General features: G+C 35.5%; 1 protein-coding gene across 3 annotated transcripts in view; it reads left to right on the forward strand.

Moving 5' to 3' along the window:
- Positions 1-329: 329 nt before the first annotated feature.
- The window catches only part of arid1b (AT rich interactive domain 1B (SWI1-like)), a 160423-nt gene continuing 139235 nt past the window's right edge, over positions 330-21517 (forward strand). For all 3 annotated transcript variants that reach the window (XM_056445302.1, XM_056445304.1, XM_056445303.1), the window contains exon 1: positions 330-515. In XM_056445302.1, coding sequence (XP_056301277.1) covers positions 336-515 — 180 coding nt within the window. In that variant the 5' untranslated portion in view covers positions 330-335. The remainder of the gene's footprint in view (positions 516-21517) is intronic.

Consider the following 21517-nt stretch of genomic DNA (forward strand, 5'->3'; position numbering starts at 1 on the left):
CACATTTTCTGTAAGTGCTGCTTCAATTGGCCTGAATTTGGCAGTGACATGAGAAGATTAGCTTGGATGGCTCTCAGTCTTTTCTGGCAAAGATGAGACACTTGAGAGAAAACCTGAACCCACTCCCCACTCACCCCCCCAATATCAGTCGATGGCACATTGCCCTGAATCTCTCCATTTACCGAAGCGCTCAACCTTATGATTACTATTTGTATTCCAGTCTGCTCAGCCATAATAGTCATATAAATGCGTTCACACAGACTGCCTTACATTGGAAATCACTGTCGATGTTACTCATGCTAAAGTGTTGACATCACTCTTAACAGGTGGCAACTATGGACCCTATGACCATGAAGCGTTCTCAGATGTATGGTATGGGGAACAGTCCCTACTCTCAGCAAGGTGGAACTTATGCCGGACAGCCATACGGATCACCCACTGCTCACCGATATCCAATGGGAATGCAGGGCCGTGGGCAAGTTGGCATCGGAGGAATGCAGTACCCTCAGCAACAGGTAGAACTAATGATTGTTATTGAAGATTACTATGAAAACAAAGCTCTTTTCAAAGTTTTACAGTAGGGCTGCATGAAACTGGGAGGTTTCATCAGTTAATTTTGAGCACTTTTGGAAACAATTCATAATTTTATATTGATTGGGATGATTTTGTGGGGAGCGTATCTGTATAAATTAAATAAACAAAATGCAAGCATAGATAAACACAATAGAGCAAAGATACAAATAAAATAAAGCACTTTATTGTTTTCTAGATATTAATCATGTTTAGACTGAAATTGAAAAATCAAATGTAAAATAAAACTGTATCATCATTGTGTAGATAATTATATTAACTAATCTTTAAGCTACAAATAGGGCTGTGCGCTTAATCAAAATCAAATCGCAATTGCAATTTGAACTGTTGTGATTAGCTAATCGCAAGAGGCTGCGATATAAAGTGTATATGTATTATATAATTTCCCCTACCCAGAGCAAATGCGTGACAGCCATCTGTGTATGATAGTCTTACTATCCAATTGAGTGAGCAGACTTTTGTTCTGCCCAATTAGAATTGCGCGACCGAACTATGCGGAAAGCCCACAATAAAACAAACAAACAGGAAAGCGCGAACAAATAGGATGGTGGCGTCTACCGCTTCAGAAGCATTAATAGATAATTAATATCAAAGAAATATTATATATTATATGGGAATATTTTGGTTTGTTTATATGGGAATATATGAGGAGCATCTTGCTAAAAAGTAAACTAAAAGTATTGCCAGTGACACTAAATCTAGTAGCTAGCAACAGCAAAGTACAATTTCAGAGTTGTTTGCAGCTGTTAACCATATGAAAAAACATTACGAAGGCACCAGGAGATAACTAACGCCAAAAATAACTACTGTTTGCTCTAGAGAAAATTTTTTAAATTTCTGAATATTTATAAACAAATTTGAATAAAAGTTTAAGTAAGTTAATGTTTTTTCACTTCGTTTTTAACTAACACTCACTACATTTCAACAGTAAGAAGCTACGACACAGAATATTGAGCTGAAGCTTGACTACAAAATGAAATCGCAAATCAAATCGAAATCGCAATTTCTGTTAAAAAAATCGCAATTAGATATTTTCCCCAAATCGCACAGCCCTGCTACAAACATTACAAGCTTCAACAATTAAACTGCAGAGACTCCACAATGCTGTTGTAAGTATGTGGTCAACTATAATTCCAACTTTACAGATATAACACCGTGCAATATAACTAAATGCAATATGGTGCCGCTGCATGTGATAAAAGGTATCTTTTTCATGTTAAAACAACTTTTTGTCCTAAACATATGTGACAGCGATGCATGAAGTTTCTATTTCCGCGATGTCGTTGCAAAACAACAGCATAAACCAATATAGTCCTGTTCCCAATGAGTGGTACAGTAAAGTTCGTTACTATAGCCGTTTCCATTGTCAAAAGGTACCAAAAGTGAACCGTACCATACCACTTTTTGTGTACCCTTTCCAAAGGGTACCTAGCACAACAAAAGGGAACCAAAAGGCGGAGCCAGATGCGCATTTGAACACTGATCGTTTACAGAGGAATGTCACTAGTGCGTGCACAAGCCAGGAGAATAAAAAAAACAAAGGAAGTGTCATTTTTAAATATGCAGCGGAGACATTACACCGTAATAATATATACACATAATAGCGAGTCATGGTCGACCTGAGCTCAAACAAACCTTGTCACAAGTGGTAACAAACTTCTTAAGCTTATAGTAATAACATGCTGCTGATTATTAAAGCGCTTTTGACGTCCGATACTTTCAGAAACGAACAAATGCGAGAGTAAAGCGCGAAAAAACAAAGGAGCAAATGATTCTTTCAGCAACCTAAAACATAAACTGCCATGCTTAATTATTAGCATCGCCTTTTGGACTATTATGAACTCAGAAAGACGGAATTACTTTCTAACAATATGTTAACGTTACATGTGCTGGTGAAGATTAAAGATACAGACGAAAGGTGTATGTTTGACTGTACTGTATGTTTTATGTGTTTTAGAACTCAAATAAGGACTAAATGTATGCTGTGTGTAGTTTTTCTGTAATTGGTAACATTTCGGAGACTGTAAGGGTCTGTATGTGTTGATTTGTTGCATTTATTTATTTTTTTTATATAATTGCAGATGTTACAGTAAGCTATTTCACAATGTTTTCATTGATCTGCAGTTGCAATCAAAACCTGTTCATAGAAAGGTTAGTAATGGACATTTATACAGAAGTATTTATGTGTATAAAGCATCTGCTTTGTGAGAAGTGCTTCCCATATGATGTGTGAACGACATGTACTGCTTAAATTTACATTTTCTTGACTGCAATTTTCTGTCACAAACCACGCCTACCAAAAGGGAACTGTATCGAACTGCACCGTACCGTACTGTACCACTCAGTGAAAACAAGGCATATGACAATTATCACCTCAGGTACATATTATGTGCTTTATTCAGTGTTAAATGCTTTGAATATCTTTTTACGTGGCAGCGGCAGATGGTTTACCTCAGATCTTGAAAATAAAGTAGCTAGCAAACGGTTTGAAAATCAAAGTCAGAACTGAGGGAAACCAATAACAGCCAATGTATTCTTAATAATGTTAAAAATAGGCTTTAATTGTTAGTAATTACATTATAACCCTTACCATGTCGCTGGTATTTAAATGTTTCTGTCATGTCATGTATATAGTGCAAACAGCCAAATTGCTTGTTGCTGGAATCTTGTCACATCGCGTGTAGCTAGATACTATCATGAAAAGGCAATTTCACATGGTTGATAATTAGCAGGAAAGCAGCATGTTTTGGTTCTCGGGCTGACATCGTTTAGGTAATATCATGTGATTGGTGCTTTGGTCCCTAGAGAAAAGTATTAGGAAATGTTGACAAATCATGTGAAAGGGTCTTTGTTATTATTTTTAAAGAAAACCTCTGGCCTCTCAGATTCGACTGAAAGAGTTGTGAATTTCACAGAAAAACACTTGTAATGTGCAAGTTGGATAATCATTTATTAAAGACCTTAAATTGCTTGACGGGTGCAGTTTTTATTCAGCTCTGTGTTGATAGCTTTCTGTTGAAACAGTACTTGAAGTATCTTTTACTTTTATTTAAATAGCCAGTAGGTTTTTTAGTTTATGTCACAGTCTTGATATTGTGATTTTCTGTTTCTAGTCAGAGATGTTTGGTATCAGTGGGATGGATGTTCTTATTATAGACTACAACAGTCTTGATCTGAGGAATATGTGACATTCATTTTATCTGTAGGGGAACTGATTTTTGAAGGTAACTTATAAATGTTTAAAGACAGTCCTACTGTGTGCTAAATGGTTGTAAATCAGTAGTATATCTGCTTTTCTTAAAACCTTCAGCTTATTCCAGTTTATTTATTTTCAAGTTATCATTGTTTACATTAATTCTTGGGAAATCTACCTTACCCATTCATTCATTCATTTTCCTTCAGCTTAGTCTCTATTTCAGAGGTTACCACAGCAGAATGAAACGCCAACTATTCCAGCATATGTTTTACACAGCAGATGCCATTCCAGTCGCAATCCAGGATTGAGAAACACCCATACATACTCATTTACACACATACACTACGGCCTCTTTATTGGACTGCATATCTTTGAACTGTAGGGGAAACCCACGCAAACACAGGGAGAACATGCAAACTCATAGAACTGCCAACTGGCCCAGTCGGGACTTGAACCAGTGACCTTTTTGCTGTGAGGCGACAGAGCTAACCACTGAGCCACTGTGCCATCCTTATCTTACTCATAATTCAACAAATAATTCTCCATCAGAGATTTGAAACAAATTATCTCATAAGAACTCTTTAGCTTTTCTATTAATAGAATAATTTTCCTTTAAATTACTTCTAAATTACCAGTAAAATATAAGAAATACACTATATTTACATGATAAATATGCTCATAGTTTCTGTTACATAAAATAAATCTTTAAATCAGTAGTTTATATTCATATGCCCTTTTATTTTAAATTAGGGCTCCATGGTATTGGAAAAATCTGACTGTGATATTTAGTTTGTCTGCTAAATATTTGTTGTTTTCACATGACGTCATTGATGATAATAATTCAGATGGAGGGCAGGAAGTGATTCTTCTACATAAAAATCGCTATCAGAACATCAAAATGTTTCTGTTTTATGTTGTTTATAATTGTTTAAATCGACCAAAATAAGAAATGCCGAACAGCTTTTGTGGACTTATAAAAGGTTTTGCTCATAAGGGGAAAAAGTTCAAGAAACTGGCTGAAAACTGGAAGAAAAGGCAGCATGTAACAACATTTATTCAATACATCCACGTGTAAAAACTGTTTTTGAACACGATAATGCATTTGACAACACCAATAAAAGTATATACAGCAGGCCTAGCTATGTGTATAAATATGTTAAAATGTTAAAATATAAAAATCAGATACAAACACCACCTCACTTATACAAAATCCAGGAGAACAGAAATAACATACCCTGCCATGTAATCGCTGCAATGAAATATCCGTCTTGTTTTGCAATAATTCATGTCTTTACTGGCGTTTTGGTGGAATAAACACGCGTAACATTAACATCAAGATGCGTAGCCTTGAATGTTTGTTGATGGTAAGTTCACTGACCAAACAAACAAAAAATGCAACCCTTGCGACCAAACTAGACAGTTATTATTGTGGAGCACTTTTCCTCATCACAAAAATAAATAAATAATAATAATGTACACCATGCGTCCATGCTTCTGTATGCTTTTGTGATGTCTGGAAGATATCCAAGTGTGGACACAACTATAGTAATTTATAATAAACATGTTTTGAAGCACGTAGTAAAATGTAAAACGTGTACAACTCATTGTTAATGAATGCTACAGAATACTGTTGCATAGTAAACTGATAAACTGTAATAAATACTGTGACGTTGGTGTTGTGATGGTGTGTTGTGATGGTGTGTAATTATAGTGTAGAAAACTGAAGCCCATTGATTAATTTGTTTGTTTTACTACAGTTTGTTGTACCGCAGCAACAATATAATTACTGCGGTAGTTCAATTCAAGTAATTATCTATAGTTTACTTCCAAACACTATAGTATTAACTATGGTATTTTTCATGTAACGTAATAGCTTATACAGTATCTACCGCTTCGATGACAGGCAAATATATTTGAGTTCAGTAGAAAACTAGGCCCTCTTCATCATATAAGGATCCTGCCCAACATATGTGGTTATTTTCTATTTACATTTCCTTTGAAATATGGTATAAATTGTGAAAATACAGACTTTCCTCTATGTCTTCCATTTAGTTTTTTACTTATTACTCTCCATTTGAATTTTGCATGCCACCAGAACCACGTGATTGAAAACAACCTATACTGTACATACAGTTTTACCAGATGACTTGAATAGCTTTATTTGGAAAGAATTGACTCATTTAGATTGATTTGGATGGCTCTTTAGGGGAGTAAATCAAGCATAAAAATAATAAGTAAATTACAAGCAAAAATAATCAGTGTCGATTGCAGATGCAATATCAATGCTGAAGCGATATATTGCACAGCCATCATTCAAATACAGTTAAAGTCAGAATTATTAGCCCCCTTTTAATTTTTGTTTCCTTTTTTAAATATTTCCCAAATTATATTTAACAGAGCAAGGAATTTTTTACAGTATGTCTGATAATATTTTTTCTTCTGGAGAAAGTCTTATTTGTTTTATTTTGGCTAGAATAAAAGCAGTTTTAAATTTTTTATGAACCATTTAAGGTTAAAATTATTAGCCTCTTTAAGCTATATATTTTTTCAATAGTCTACAGAACAAACCATCGATATACAATAACTTGCCTAATGACACTATCCTGCCCAGTTAACCTAATTAACCTAGTTAAGCCTTTAAATGTTACTTTAAGCTTTATAGAAGTGTCTTGAAAAATATCTAGTAAAATACTATTTACTGTCATTATAGCAAAGATAAAATAAATCAGTTATTAGAAATGAGTTATTAAAACTGTTGTTTAGAAATGTGTTGAAAAATCTTCTCTCCGTTAAACAGAAATTGGGGAAAAAATAAACAGGGGGGCTAATTTCAGGAGGCTAATAATTCCGTTTTCAACTGTATGTAATATGTAGTGTCATTGGATTGCATTTGTTTTGCTTATTAAACTTCATCACTGTCATTAGTGTTCATATCATACTTTGATATAATGAGCTCTATAATTATAATTTATGTATAATTTGTACTAGGCTTGCACGATGTTGGAAATATCTAACGTTGCGATATTTATTTATTTTGCGATAATTATTGCGATATGAATACAATTTCACCAGATGACTTAATATCTCTATTTGGAAAGAAATTATAATTCAGATTGAATGGGATGATTCTGCAGTGGTAGTGCATCTCTATAAAATCTAATAAACAATCTATAATACTTTTGGGGTCTCCCCGACACATTTTTATTGTGGTCTGTGCTATGTGCACTGCATTTCTGTATTTGCATGTGAGTTGTGAGTATTTTCATACTCTTGTTTAGTCAGAGATTGATGAATTAATGTTTACTTTTAGCATGTCCATACAATATAATAAACAATCTATAAATGTTTTGGGGTCCCCCGACACATTTTCATTGTGGTCTGTGCTATTTGCAGTGCATTTCTGTATTTGCATGTGTTGTGAGTATTTTCATGCATAACGATCTATAAGTACAATTAAAAATATTGAATAAAGTGTTTTATGATGTCCCAAGTCTAACAGTTTTCAGGTACAGTAACTTAATGATGAAAAATAAATAATTAAATAAAATTAATCATAGTTAACGTCACAAATGGTACAAATTCTTGTACTTGAATGTTTTTAAAGTCATTATTCAATACAGGTACTAAAAAGCGCATGCAAATGATAAATTATAATACTTAATACTAATATAAGACTATTACAAATGATCACACCGGCGATATCAATGCTGAAACGATATATTGTGCAGCCCTAATTTGTACATTGAGATATTTTTAAAATAGTTATACTCCAACTTCCATTTTACACCTTTCAACACGTTTAAATCCATTTATCAAATTTCCACACAATCTACAAAAGGATCAGGGGAAAAAAGTGTGTGGATCTAGTTTCTTTTCTGATGGCAGCACTTCACTTTTTTTTCTTAACCATAGCAGAGTTTTTACCCACCCCAGCTGGCTGCCACATGGGGGACTATCCTTCTACGATATTCGCTTTCTATGCACAGCCACCTTAGACTTTCAGAATTAGCAACACTGACTCATAGCTCTCAAACAGAGACAGCAACGGTGCTCTTCATGCTGTTGAGTCCACAGGAAACTGAAATGTCCCACAGGCCGGCGGTCCTGAACAGTGACAGCCCAAGGGGAAACACAGAGTGTGGTGCAGAAGGAACGACTCTGTTGTGCTGTCAGCGTGGAGCGACAGTACTCCCAGTGTACCAGAGATGTTGACAGTCTAATGCGCCGTGAGTCTGTCAGAAAAGCTTGGCAGGCAGTCTGGTTGGGCTGGCCGTCCTATTCTGGGTACAGACTGCCCTACTAAATTTAGACTGGAAAACTGGACTGTGTTAAGTTTGACACCACTGCCTCTAAAATGTTCTGCTGAGGTACACCAAGGCAAGATGGGTTGAGCAATTCAAATTAAACCTCTAGTTTTGTAACTGAAAATATTTGACTCACTTCGTTATTATGATTAAAGAATCTCTGTGAATGTCTGTTTCACATTTTGTTGAACTGTAAGAAAACACAATAGAAAAACAAATAAACAAAAACAAATAGAAAAAAAATGTTTTTGTCCAGCTGAGCGTTTGTTTTCTGTTGTTGTCAGTGGTAGCACTGCATTTTTTGAGCACTTGCATTGTAGTGAGACACTAAGCGGGTGTTTTTATGGTCAGCGCTAGTTTTGGGCGATGTCGATTGTTGTGAATTTTCTCTATCTGGCTCACGGCACCGAAACTGTTGTGAAATTCTAAGACGAGCCAAAACCAGGGGAGAACTTTCGGGTATCTTCAAAGCAGAATCCTTTAATAAGAAGAACTTGGCGTCACTGTGGCGTCATCGAAATAACTCTGAACTAATACAGCAGACACTAAGTTTTATACATTTTACAGAGAGGTGGGGACAGACCTAAGCAAAGCATGCAAATGAATTGTTGTTTGTCAGCAGGGTAAATTGCCTTTTCAGCCCGATTTCATCAGCATACAAGAAATTCACGATACATTTTAGAATGAAAACAAAGTGTGCAAATGATGTTCTGGTGACAGAACCCATCCGGCCAGTTGACCAGCCTGAAAGTGTTACTTTGCTATTTGTTAGACAATAGACACAGCTGTGTAGTGAAACTGACAATTTGCATTACTTGGAGACTGTCAGTGCTCAGGAAACCAAGAGATTTTAAGGTCTGTCACACCCTAGTTAGAATTTTGAATGACTTGAGCTAATTAAAAACCAAAGAATATAACTTTTCAGTTTCGGTTCAGTTCAGTTTTTCTGCTCAAAGCAACCCGCTGACTGCCTGGAGCTCAGACGAGCACATGAAAATGTGTGTTTCTGTGTTTGTGTGTGTGGTCATGTGATGTGCATTTTTAGCGTATTGTGTGTGTAGTTCACATAGTACAGTGTGGACGAAGGCTGTTCAGAAATGCTAGATGAAACGCCAGTGTGGTTGCAGATTGTTTTCGTTCTAAAAAAAATAGCATTTTAAAAATAAGACATATTAGTGTAGTGTGTATTTTTCGTGAACGAGATCGCAACAGGGTTGAGCGGAGGATCGCGATGCTGGCTCAGCATCATGATGTCTATCGGCCATCAGCGATAGGCATTGTCTATCGACCCAACTCAAGGTCAAGACCACTCTAGTAAAGACAATATGATTAAGAGTCTTCCATGTAAACAGCGATTTTGATGACCTTAAACCGACTAAAGTCATAATCGAACTAAACTGAAATCGAATGAGGACATGTGAAGTATTTCTATTTTAGACCCCGTTTACACTAATACATTTTGTTTTAAAAACGGTGTTTTAGTACGAAACGATCCACGTCCACACTGGCGTTTCAATTAACGTTTCTGATAAGCTCTCCATCGACACTACACCATTGAAAATGCACATAACGTGACCATACAAACACTCTGGTATGCGCTGAAAGCTGCTTCCGTGTATTCTCGCGTCTGAGCTTAAGGCAGTCAGGGAGAGCTCTCACCACACCTGCCCAACTGTGAACAGTTGAATGTCGCCCAGTCCATCCTGAATCTGCCGCTGGTGATCTATAATTCATCTTGTGTAGACCTATATCTAATGACTCAATCTTTGAATCTAGTAGCTTACTTGTTCTCAGGTAACGTGTTTTGACTGAGTACAAAGATTTATGTAATCATGTACACTTATTCCTCACATTTAAACGATTACTTGCCTTTATTTCCTGTGTTGTATAATATTTTTTCTTTTGGAGAAAGTCTTATTTATTTATTTCCGGTAGAATTAAAGCAGTTTTTAATTTTTATGAACCGTTTTAAGGTCAAAAAGTATCAGCCCCTTTAAGCTAATTTTTTTAATAGTCTACAGAACAAACCATCGTTATACAATGACTTGCCTAATTACCCTAACCTGCCTAGTTAACCTAATTAACCTAGTTAAGGTTAAGGTTTAAATGTCACTTTAAGCTGTATAGAAGTGTCTTGAAAAACTTAGAGATGAGTTATTAAAACTATTATGTTTAGAAATGTGTTGAAAAAATCTCTCTATTAAACAGAAATTGGGGAAAAAGGGATGGGCAAAAATACATTGAAATGTATTTTTAAAATAAAATACAAAATACCTCAGTTTTATGAATATCAAAATAAATGACAAAATACTGCAACCACAAATGTATCAAAATAAAATACTGTATTTTGAAAATACTACAAAATACTTTTGCAAAGGAAGCATGACATTTCTTTGCAAACCTTCTATCGACAGGCCTATTGGATCAATCACTTCACCATTAAACTGACTTACTCTTTCATTTTAGCATAGATTTTGCATAAATTTCATACAAAAAGAATCCTGTCTTGAAGATGATCTCTTTAATCACTGTAAAAACCATGTGATGCAGATAATAAATGGAATAAAAAATTGGAATAAAGTACAATATCTCTTTATTGTGTTTCCAACTATTGCGTAGCCAGTGAAACTGCACCAATCTCTTAACAGTCTTATATTTTAAAGGGTGATATATGAAGAGGTTATTTAACTTTTTGTTCAATAAATGTACATTTTTTGCAATTGAAATCTTGAGTACTAATTTCTGAAAACGACTCAAATCTCCAGTTTTAGTCATTTCCTTAAATCATGTTTTTACAATTGTACTCTTCAATACACAACATAAAACATGATATCTCTATAAAATGAAGTTATCTTTTATTTTGCAAATAAATTCTTCATATACAGTTGAAGTCAGAATTATTAGCCCCCCTGAATTATTAGCCCCCCTGTTTATTCCCCCCCAATTCCTGTTTAACGGAGAGATTTTTTTTCAACTCATTTTTTAAACATAATAGTTTTAATAACTCATTTCTAATAACTGATTTCTTTTATCTTTGCCATGATGACAGTAAATAATATTTGACTAGATATTTTTCAAGACACTTTTATACAGCTTAAAGTGACATTTAAAGGCTTAACTAGGTTCATTAGGTTAACTAGGCAGGTTAGGGTAATTAGGCAAGTTACTGTAAAATGATGTTCTGTAGACTATTGAAAAAAAACATAGCTTAAAGGGGCTAATATTTTGACCTTTAATTAATCCTTAAAAATTAAAACTGCTTTTATTCCAGCCGAAATAAAACAAACATGACTTTATCCTGAAGAAAAAATATTATCAGACATACTGTGGTAATTTCCTTGCTCTATTAAACATAATTTGGGAAATACTTAAAAAAAATAAAATAAATACAATTCAAACGGGGGCTAATAATTCTAATTTCAACTGTACACCCTGCTGCTGCCGTATAGATTGGAGTGTTATTAAATATTTGTGTCTCATTTGACATCTCTTCATTAACTGTACACTGCACCTGCAGCTACTGGCATTTGAAACAGCCTATGAAGTATTGTAGGTATCGCCACAGTAGGACTTATTTGTATGTTGTTTGTCTTAAACTGGAAAAGTCTTGGTTAACCCCCATAGTGTACACCAGTAAACCGTCTTTAGGTGTTTTATTATTCTAAAGTTCCTCTGCATTTCCACCTGCAGCACTGACGCTGAGAATGATTATGTGCTGAAGGCTCAACATCCTGTTTGTAAAGACTAATATTTTATTCCATCTCATTTCTTAAGCAAAGATGCTGATGCCAAATTGTACACTAAACTACCATTACATATTACTGGTCTTAACACTGTGCAGTATACTATTTTCAGTGATTGTTGACTTGCTCTCAAATCTAACCATGCCATTTGTCAGTTATTTTCTTTGGGCCCTATCATACACCCGGGGCAATAAGGCGCAAGATGTGTTTGGCGCGATTTTCAGACCAATGCAACCCTAATTTTCCCATTTTGTGCCACGTTGTGTAAATAGTAAATCCATTTGCGCCACTTTGTGGACTCATGGGTGTTTCAGTCTAGACAGGAGGTGTTCATTTTTGGAGCGTTGCTGTTTTGAGGAACTAAAATAGACTGCGACAGTCAAGTGCAGAGCGCGTTAGTTATGCGCCTTAAAAGCACACACATTGCTTAATACACACAGGATGTACAGCAATACGGAAATATCTTTACAAATAAAAAAGAATTAAAGGATTAAAATATGACGAAAATGATTATTGTCTACATAAATATAAAACCATTGCCTCCATGCCTTCATCTCGGGGGGCTTTTTTCAGTTTATTCATGACAATTTGTTTTTGTATAATGTTATTAATAATATCGATATTATTTGTTACATGCATATTTATGTTTGCTTTAATAAAAAAAAGTTTAGATTTGTCCACCTGTTGGATTTTGGAGATGTCTGCATCACCTATAAGAACAGGACATGTGTTTGGATAAAACTCGCTTATATATCATATAACACACTTCATTATTATTGTTCATTTATTTGTTTGCTGGAAATTAGAACTGAATTTAGAAATAGTTTTGAAACAAATCTAACAAACTTAACAAACGAAATATATAGGCTAATGGATGTCTTCAGTGGAGTGTGTTATGAACACCGTTTCCTTATTCACAAAAGTAAAGAAGTAAAGAGAAAGTAAAGAGGCTGAATAAAGGAGGCTCATTCTTTATTCTCACTACTGATGGTCTCTTCAACTGTTTTCTCGCTAGTGAAGCATTCAGTTTTTTCCGTTCAGTTAATCCACTTACAAAGTCACCATATAAATAGCAAATGCGCCATGGTGCCACACAACTGACTCTTAAAGGGAATGGGAGATGACACTCTGATTGGTTTAATGCATGTTATGCTCAAAACACACCCATAACTCATTAAGAGAATAAGTACAACCCTGTTAGACCATGCACTGGGGCACAGAGCGTATTTTTCCATACTTAAAATAGCAAAAGTTATTCAGACACGCCCTTAATGCTTTAGACTCTGCACCTAGATCGTTAAAATAGAGCCTGTGTTGCATAATTTCCATCCATACTCCAAGCATTGATGACCTTCTTAATCAGTTTTCTGTTCAGATTTCAAACCTGAGAAAGCATCTGAAGCCCCATTTTGATGAACGTATTTTACAAAGTATTTTGCAGTATTTTAAAATACAAAAATGCAAGACACAAGATATTTTAATACAAAACCCATTTCATAAACCCCATAAAATACAAATGACAAAATACTATTTTGTATTTCAAATACGTATTTCAAATACATGTATCATAAATACTGCTCAGTGCCCATCCCTGAGCACAAGCAATGTCCTTGAATTGGGTCACGTTCAGAGGCCGTCATCCTTGAACCAATCATCCTTGAGCGGCCGTCATCCTTGAACCAATCATCCTTGAGCGGCCGTCATCCATCCATTGTAAGCTGCTTGCTGTTCTGTTTGTTCCATTGCTCCCATTGTTAGATGTTTGCTCCAATTTTCTTCAACCGTCTAAAGCGCGTCAAACGCACAAAACACCCAGTTCACGCCATGCTATTCACTCGATTTGCGCCACAGGATGTCTAATCGCATCTTTGCATTGGCTTCACATGTAAATCACTCACGCTTCATCCGCGTCTGCTTACTGAACAGGCTTCCATGTAGTGTTAATTGTGAGGGTGCAGGTGAGATGTCATTTTTCGAGAGACACTCAAATACATCACGTACGCTGCATATGCAATGTCTATAAGTCATGTAAAACAATTCATTGCAAACTGAAATAAATATAATTTGATTATATGGTTTGGAATTAGGTGTTTTATGAGATTATTAACGTTTTTTGCGATTATTTTGCATTTAAATTAAGAATTTTGCAGGATCGCAAAAATGTTCGACTTTATTCACATAAAAACTCATGCATTCCCACAAACAAATCAATGTAAGGAAAACACTGTCACTGTTTTGAAGGAGAATATAATGAGTGAATTGCTGCTAATTCTAGTACTCACTAGCCTGCAGAAATTGTTTTATTTTCTCCTGGTAGACTTTCGATGACACATTATAAAGGCAAACATACTGACCTTCTTTCTTCACGTCTGTTTTACGTCCACCTAGCAGCACAGCCCTCACATTTTGGCTATTTAAAATCTGTGTACGTAAGAAATTCTGTTCTTTTATTGGTCAAAGTCTCTCATATAACAAAAAGTTGTGCTGGATGACAGGGAAAAAATTAAACATACCAGACTTTCTGTGTTAACTTGCAATGAATCTTCATTCCCAATACCTATCAGTCTTTTATACATTCTCATATCATTCCTACGTCAAGCAAATAGTGCCAAAATTGGGTGAAAAAAAACAAGTAGTCTGATCAGGGCTTTTGGGGAAGATCTTTGAATAATTAGTCCAAAAATGATTATTGTGGTGGACAATAGGCAGTCATATCTATACAATTGACACAATCTAGTAGTTTGTGTGAAAGTAAAAGATTTCACAATGCAAATTTCGCAACATAGTGTGGTCATCCTGATTTGACCAACAGTAAAGCTGCTTGGTTGAAAGATTCCTTCTGTATAAGCTGTGCATCATATGTTTCTGTGTAATTGACAACAGGCAACGGTTGTGAAATTTCACTGGAATTTCTTAATCTTACAGAAAAAGTAACAAATCATTTTCTGAATCACTCACAATTGTGAGCGAAATGGACATGGTGTGATTATTACTTCTGATATTCTGAATTGTGGCTTAAATCAGTTGTCAGTATTGCTCAATATTAGTTATAGTAATTACATATACACAAAGTTTTTCATTAATCAATATTATTTAAATATGAAAGAAAACAATGTACTTTTATGCACGTAACTAGGGCTAGGCGCTAAGTAATCTCATAATCTGATAACAATAAATAACACGATATCAATTAATAGTTTATATTGACCACATGTAAAGGACTTATTACTTTTTACATTCTAAAGTATACACTCAGAAATGTACTCATTCATACAGTGCGTCCGGAAAGTATTCATAGCTTCTTTTTCCACATTTTTTTTGTTACAGCCTTATTTATTTATTTCCTCAAAATTCAACACACAATACCCCATAATGACAATGTGAAAAAGATTTTTTTAAATTGTTGCAATTTTTTTTTTAAATAAAAAACTTAAAAAATTACATGTACAGAAGTATTCACAGCCTTTTGCCATGAAGCTCTAAATTGAACTCAGGTACACTCTGTTTCCACTGATCATTCTTGAGATGTTTCAGCAGCTTAATTGGATTTCATATCTGGTAAATTCAGTTGATTGGACATGATTTGAAAAGGCATACACCTGTCTATATAAGGTGCCAAGGTTGACAGTGCATGTCAAAGCACAAATCAAGCATAAAGTCAAATGAATTGTCTGTAAAACTTTTAGACAGGATTGTCTAAAGGCACAAGGCTGGGGAAGGTTACAGAAAAATTTCTGCTGCTCTGAAAGTTCCAATGAGCACAGTGACCGATACATCCATTAGTGGAAGATGTTTGTAACCACCAGGACTCTTCCTAGAGCTGGCCAGCCATCTAAGCTGAGTAATCGGGGGAGAAGGGCCTTAGTCAGGGAGGTGATCAATAACCTGATGGTCACTCTGTCTGAGCTCCAGCGTTCTTCTGTGGAGAGAGGAGAACCTTACAGAAGGACAACCATCTGTGCAGCAATCCACCAATCAGGCTTGTATGGTAGAGTGGCCAGACGGAAGCCATTCTCCGCCTGGAATTTGCCAAAAGGCATGTGAAGGACTCTCAGACCATAAGAAACTAAACTCTCTGGTCTGATGAGACTAAAATTTAACTCTTTGGAGTGAATGCCAGGCATTATGTTTGGAGAAAACCAGGCACCGCTCATCACCTAATACCATCCCTACAGTGAAGCATGGTGATGGCAGCATCATGCTGTGAGGATGGTTTTTAGCAGCAGGAACTAGAAGACTAGTCAGGATAGAGGGAAAGATGAATGCAGCAATGTACAGAGACATCCTGAATGAAAACCTGTTTCAGGGTGCTCTTGACCTCAGACTGGGGCGACGGTTCATTTTCCAGCAGGACAATGACCCAAAGCACACCGCCAAAATATCAATGGCCTGACTTCACAACAACTCTGCGAATGGCCTTGAGTGGCCCAGCCACTATTGAACACCTCTGGAGAGAGACCTGAAAATGGCTGTACACCGTCGCACCCCATCCAACCTGATAGAGCTTGAGAGGTATGCCAAGTGTGCCAAGCTTGTGGCATCATATTCAAAAAGACTTGAGGCTGTAATTGCTGCCAAAGGTGCATCAACAAAGTATTGAGCAAAGGATGTGAATACTTATGTACATGTGATTTTTCAGGTTTTTTATTTTAAAAATGTTTTCTGCAATTTCCAAAAATCTTCTTTCACATTGTCATTATGGGGTGTGTAGAGTTTTGAGGAATTTAATTAATTTAATCCATTTTGGAATAAGGCTATAACATAAAATGTGGAAAAAGTGAAGCGCTATGAATACTTTCCGGATGCACTGTATATGATCATATTTCTCACATTATTTAGGTCTTCAGTGAAAATGTCTTATTAAAAATGTACAATCATGAAATAAATATTACTAAAAAATGAAATACTTTCAAACTAAAGATTACAGGTTTGCATTATAAAAATAAAAAACATACCTAAATAAAATACAAAATGTGAACACCGTACACTGTAAAAAAAACTACACGGTTCGACACAATTCATTCAGGTTGTTTCAACACAAATTGATTAAGTTAACTTAATATGTTTAATTAGATTGAACATAAAACAATTAAGTTGTCCCAGAAAATCTGAAGAGTTCTTTTGTTTCAGCTCATTTTACATAAGTAGTTTGAACAAGCAGCAAAATCATTTTTTGTGTACTTTCAAGATTACAACTTTCTCACCAGGGTGTTTTTTCATGTTTCCCCATAATGGCAAATACATTTCAAAAATGTATTACCGTAAACAGTGTATTTTGTGACTCTACAAATGAAACTATAGAGCTAAACTTGAAACATTAGATTTTTTATTTTGTCCATAAGATATATATAGTCATATCAGCTAGGGCTGTGTGATAGGGGCAAAAAATGAAGATTTTCTTGAACAATATTGCGATTTTGATTTTAATCATGATTTTGTTACAGACAGACAGAATCTGTGTTTACAGTGTGAATCTGAAACATATTTCAAAAGAAAAAACAATTAGATCTTTATCAAAGACCTGCAAGATGTCTCTAAAACAGACAAAAAATAAAATAAAAATCACCTAGTAAAGCTGTAACAAATTGTCTCTAGAACAGACCTATGGCAAAACAAATGTGTGTGTGTATGTGTGTGTATGTTCTGCTTGACCAAATATCAGAAGTTGTTGCGTGTGTGTTCACAGATTTGTTTTGTCATGCATAGGTCATAGGACCTCTTTGTGACGCTGTCGTGAAATTGGCCATTCACATATCTTATCTTTTGCGTGCACAAGTGAGAGCAGCCCGCACACGTAGGCCAGGTGCGCCCAGCTGAAAACATCTACTTTCAGACAAACTTTAAATTTTACTTTTCAGAATGCCTCATCGCAAGTCACGTAACAAGACCTGAATGATTAGCTTCATACTTTGAATGGAATATACATATTTCGGTTACCTCAGACAAACACAAGACACCTAAACACCAAGTGCTTCTTAACATACAAAACATACATAAAACTTGTATCAGAACTGCAGCAATGTTTTGTTGGGTTGTTGTCCTCTGAGAAAACGGTTGATGGTTACCGAGCAACGACAAAGGAGCGACTGCAAAGCACGTTGAAAATGTTGAGGGAAGTGACATGCTCGCGCTTTCCATGCGCTTTTAGACGTAATATATGACTGGCTTACAAATCACCTGGTTCTGCTATACATCAGCCTTCCTGTATTCAAAGTAACTTAATCACATACCACAGATGTTAACTTTTTTGGCACCAAGTCCTGTGCTGAACTCACCATCCCTGTATACGCAGACTATTCAGTCTCCTGTTCTCGTGCTCTGTTTAGGTGCGCTGTGTTACAATTGGTTCAGACAGCATACTGTGGGAAAATCAAGCTGTAAGGCAATTTGGAAATCACGCATCTCCAGATCACAATTTCGATATGATATCAATTAATCACACAGCCCTAGCTATTAACTAGCTATTAGCATGTTGTAAGGCTGCACGATTTTGGAAAAATCGAACATTGTGCTATTTTTTTATTCTGCGATTGATATATTATGATATGAATACAATTTCACTAGATGTGTCGAATAACTATTTGGTAACATTTTAATTTTAGATTGATTGGGATGATTCTATAGGGGAGTGCATATGCATGAAATATAAGAAACAATCTACAAGCATAGATAAATTCAAAAATAGAATATAGAAAATATATAAACAGTGTTTGATTGTTTTCGCGGAGTGGGACTGGATTCATGTATACAGTAATTGACTAATCAAATGTAAAATAATACTGCATAATCTTCATTTTCTAAAGAATTCAATAGAACTTTTTGTTATTAATTTGTCAAAGTTAACAGTAAAATTTCTTAGGCCTGAATGCTTTTTAAACCCTCACATCCACAGGCCTCAAAAAACATTTGCGAAACATGAAGTATAATCCAGACTCAACATTGCGTATACCTGCAATTTAACAATTGCGAATGTTAACATTGCGATTTTAATGCTGAAACGATATATTGTGCAGCCCTACTGCTGCATAGTTGAGCAGATGCCATTGAAATGAATGGGAATACTAACAGACAGACTTGTATAGCCATTGTAGACATCTTCGCTCAGACATATTTTAGAAAACAGCGACGCGTGTAATCGAGACTGTGTGTAGTGAAGTGCTTGGGTTCACGTACCCGAGTGCGTTTTGGACCTTAGAAACACAAACTGCTATTTCAGCTATCAGCCACTTTCTTTTCATTACCTCCAGATCCATTACACTGATCTTTGGTCAGCTATACTGACACGAGATCAGCAGGACAGCAGTCGTGTGCAGTTTCTTCCTGTGATTGCCCCTGGGTACGGACGTGACCTTTTTAGAACGAAAGATCAGAATCAGCAATCTCCTCCTGGCACGGTGGAATGTCGGGAGAGGCACTAATCAAGAAAGACATCACCGAACACGGCCAGCACATAATGAGATCATTACAGGAGAGAGTTTTGGGGTAATCTCTAACCCGAGGGGTGCACGATGCATTCGTGCAGCTGTTAGTTGTCTGCGTTCTTGTCCAAGAGGGACCCTATAATGACTTTTATCTGACGGTAGACCCTAGATGACCAGAGGATGGTGTTTTTTTTAAACACAACTCTACCTGAAATTGGATGTTTCGTCTGGCCTGATACCAAAGGGACCCTGCTGTTATTTGTGATTTATTTATATTGATCTTCTGGTTACTTCTGTTTTGGACAGATAACTTACTTACAAAAAAGTAGACAGCCTAAGGGAAACGCCATTTTTAGTAAGAGCAAAATGCAGACATAATGTCAGACATTGTTTTGTGTATTGTAACTACAAACTCGTAACATTTCACTGTTGTGTCATTGAAGTAAACATTAGTGTGAGTATTTATTTGAAATAAAATGCTGCATTTACACTGCATGGTTCAAGTGATTGTATTCTAGGGACGCAAGGATTATAGATTTTGATTGTACAATTATAGTTTGAGAAATAATCACGGTTTAATGGTTATCATGATGATTATCAGTTCATTAATTACCACTAATAACTACTAGTTTAGAAAATCACATGAAAACTCCTTATATATTTAAAGTGTTATTTATTGCTGCTCAGTAGCCAATTAAAATAGCACCGTATAATAATAAAAATATAATAATAATAAAAACAAGCAATAGCAAAGGTTTGTGGCATTTAAACATAAGTGATAATTTTACACTGAAAATAAATTAATTAATAAATACAAATAAGAATAAATAAAAATATGTGTTTGTCTAATTTGAATCTAAGCTACATATTAGCTCAGTATTTCCCTTTTAAATAGAACAAATGTAGTTAACGGCTGCTGAGCCTTGGTCTGAAAGACACTTTTGATCAACTACATTACAAAATTGTTCGATATTTTTCATTTTGTATTTTTTTTTCTCTTTAGTAGTAGAAATGTGTATGTTCCATACAAAGTATGAAGGTGATCAGTCTAGTTCTTGTCATGTGACTCGCGGTGCACTCATGGCAGTCTTTCAACTAGGTGTGCCTGGAAAGCGTGAGCGTCTCTCACAATATGTGCACGCAAGGCGCGCCTCTATTGGAAATAACAAATTTGCATGCGCAAAAGATGCAATATGTGAACGGCTCTTAGTTAATAGCCTCAGCCATAGTTAATCCAGTAGGATTATAGATTTTGATTGTACCATTATAGTTTGAGGAATGATCACGGTTTCTCGGTTATCATGATTATTATCAATTCATTAATTACAAAACTACTAGTTTAGAAAATCACATGAAAACTCCTTATATTTTAAAGTGGTATTTATTGCTGCTCAGTAACCAAATAAAATAGCACAAAATAATAAAAAAAACTAGCAATAGTCCATTTCTCTTTGGACTTTGAAAATGGACTTTGAAAATACGTGAAAAAAGGTTTGTGGCATTTAAACACGGGTAATAATTTTACACTGAAAATAAATGAATAAATAAATAAATACAAATAAGAATAAATAAATAAATTGTATTTGTCTAATTTGAATCTAAGCTACATATTAGCTCAGTATTTCCCTTTTAAATAGAACAAATGTAGTCAACGGCTGCTGAACCTCGGTCTGAAAGACACTTTTGATCAACTACATTACAAAATTGTTTGGTATTTTTCATTTTGTATTTTTTTTGTAAATGTGTATGTTCCATACAAAGTATGAAGGTGATCAGTCTAGTTCTTGTCATGTGACTCGCGGTGCACTCATGGCAGTCTTTCAACTAGGCGCGCCTGGAAAGCGTGAGCGTCTCTCACAATTTGTGCACGCAAGATGCCACCATTGGAAATAATAAACTTGCATGCGCAAAAGACGCAATATTTGAACGGCCCTTAGTTAATAGCCTCAGCCATAGTTAATCCATTGTGCATGGTTATTAGCCTCTGTGTACAAGCTCAGAACTTAAAACTCACGCACAGTTGCCATAACGTAGAAATGCGATGTTGAGAAGCCTACTCGTTGCATCCCTACTCAATTCTAATTGTTTTTTCTCCCATGGGGCACAGATCTGACATGGCCCATGTACAAGTAAGCAAGAAAAAAAACACATTCAGATTCAGGCCTTGTTCATATGTGGAAACTTATCCAATATGAACTGGGTCAGTACCCTCATGTCTGCAGTGTAAGGGACCGATCACACCAAATGTGCTTTTTTGGTGCA

Source organism: Danio aesculapii, chromosome 20 (genome assembly GCF_903798145.1).
Source record: "Danio aesculapii chromosome 20, fDanAes4.1, whole genome shotgun sequence".
Lineage (NCBI taxonomy): Eukaryota > Metazoa > Chordata > Actinopteri > Cypriniformes > Danionidae > Danio > Danio aesculapii.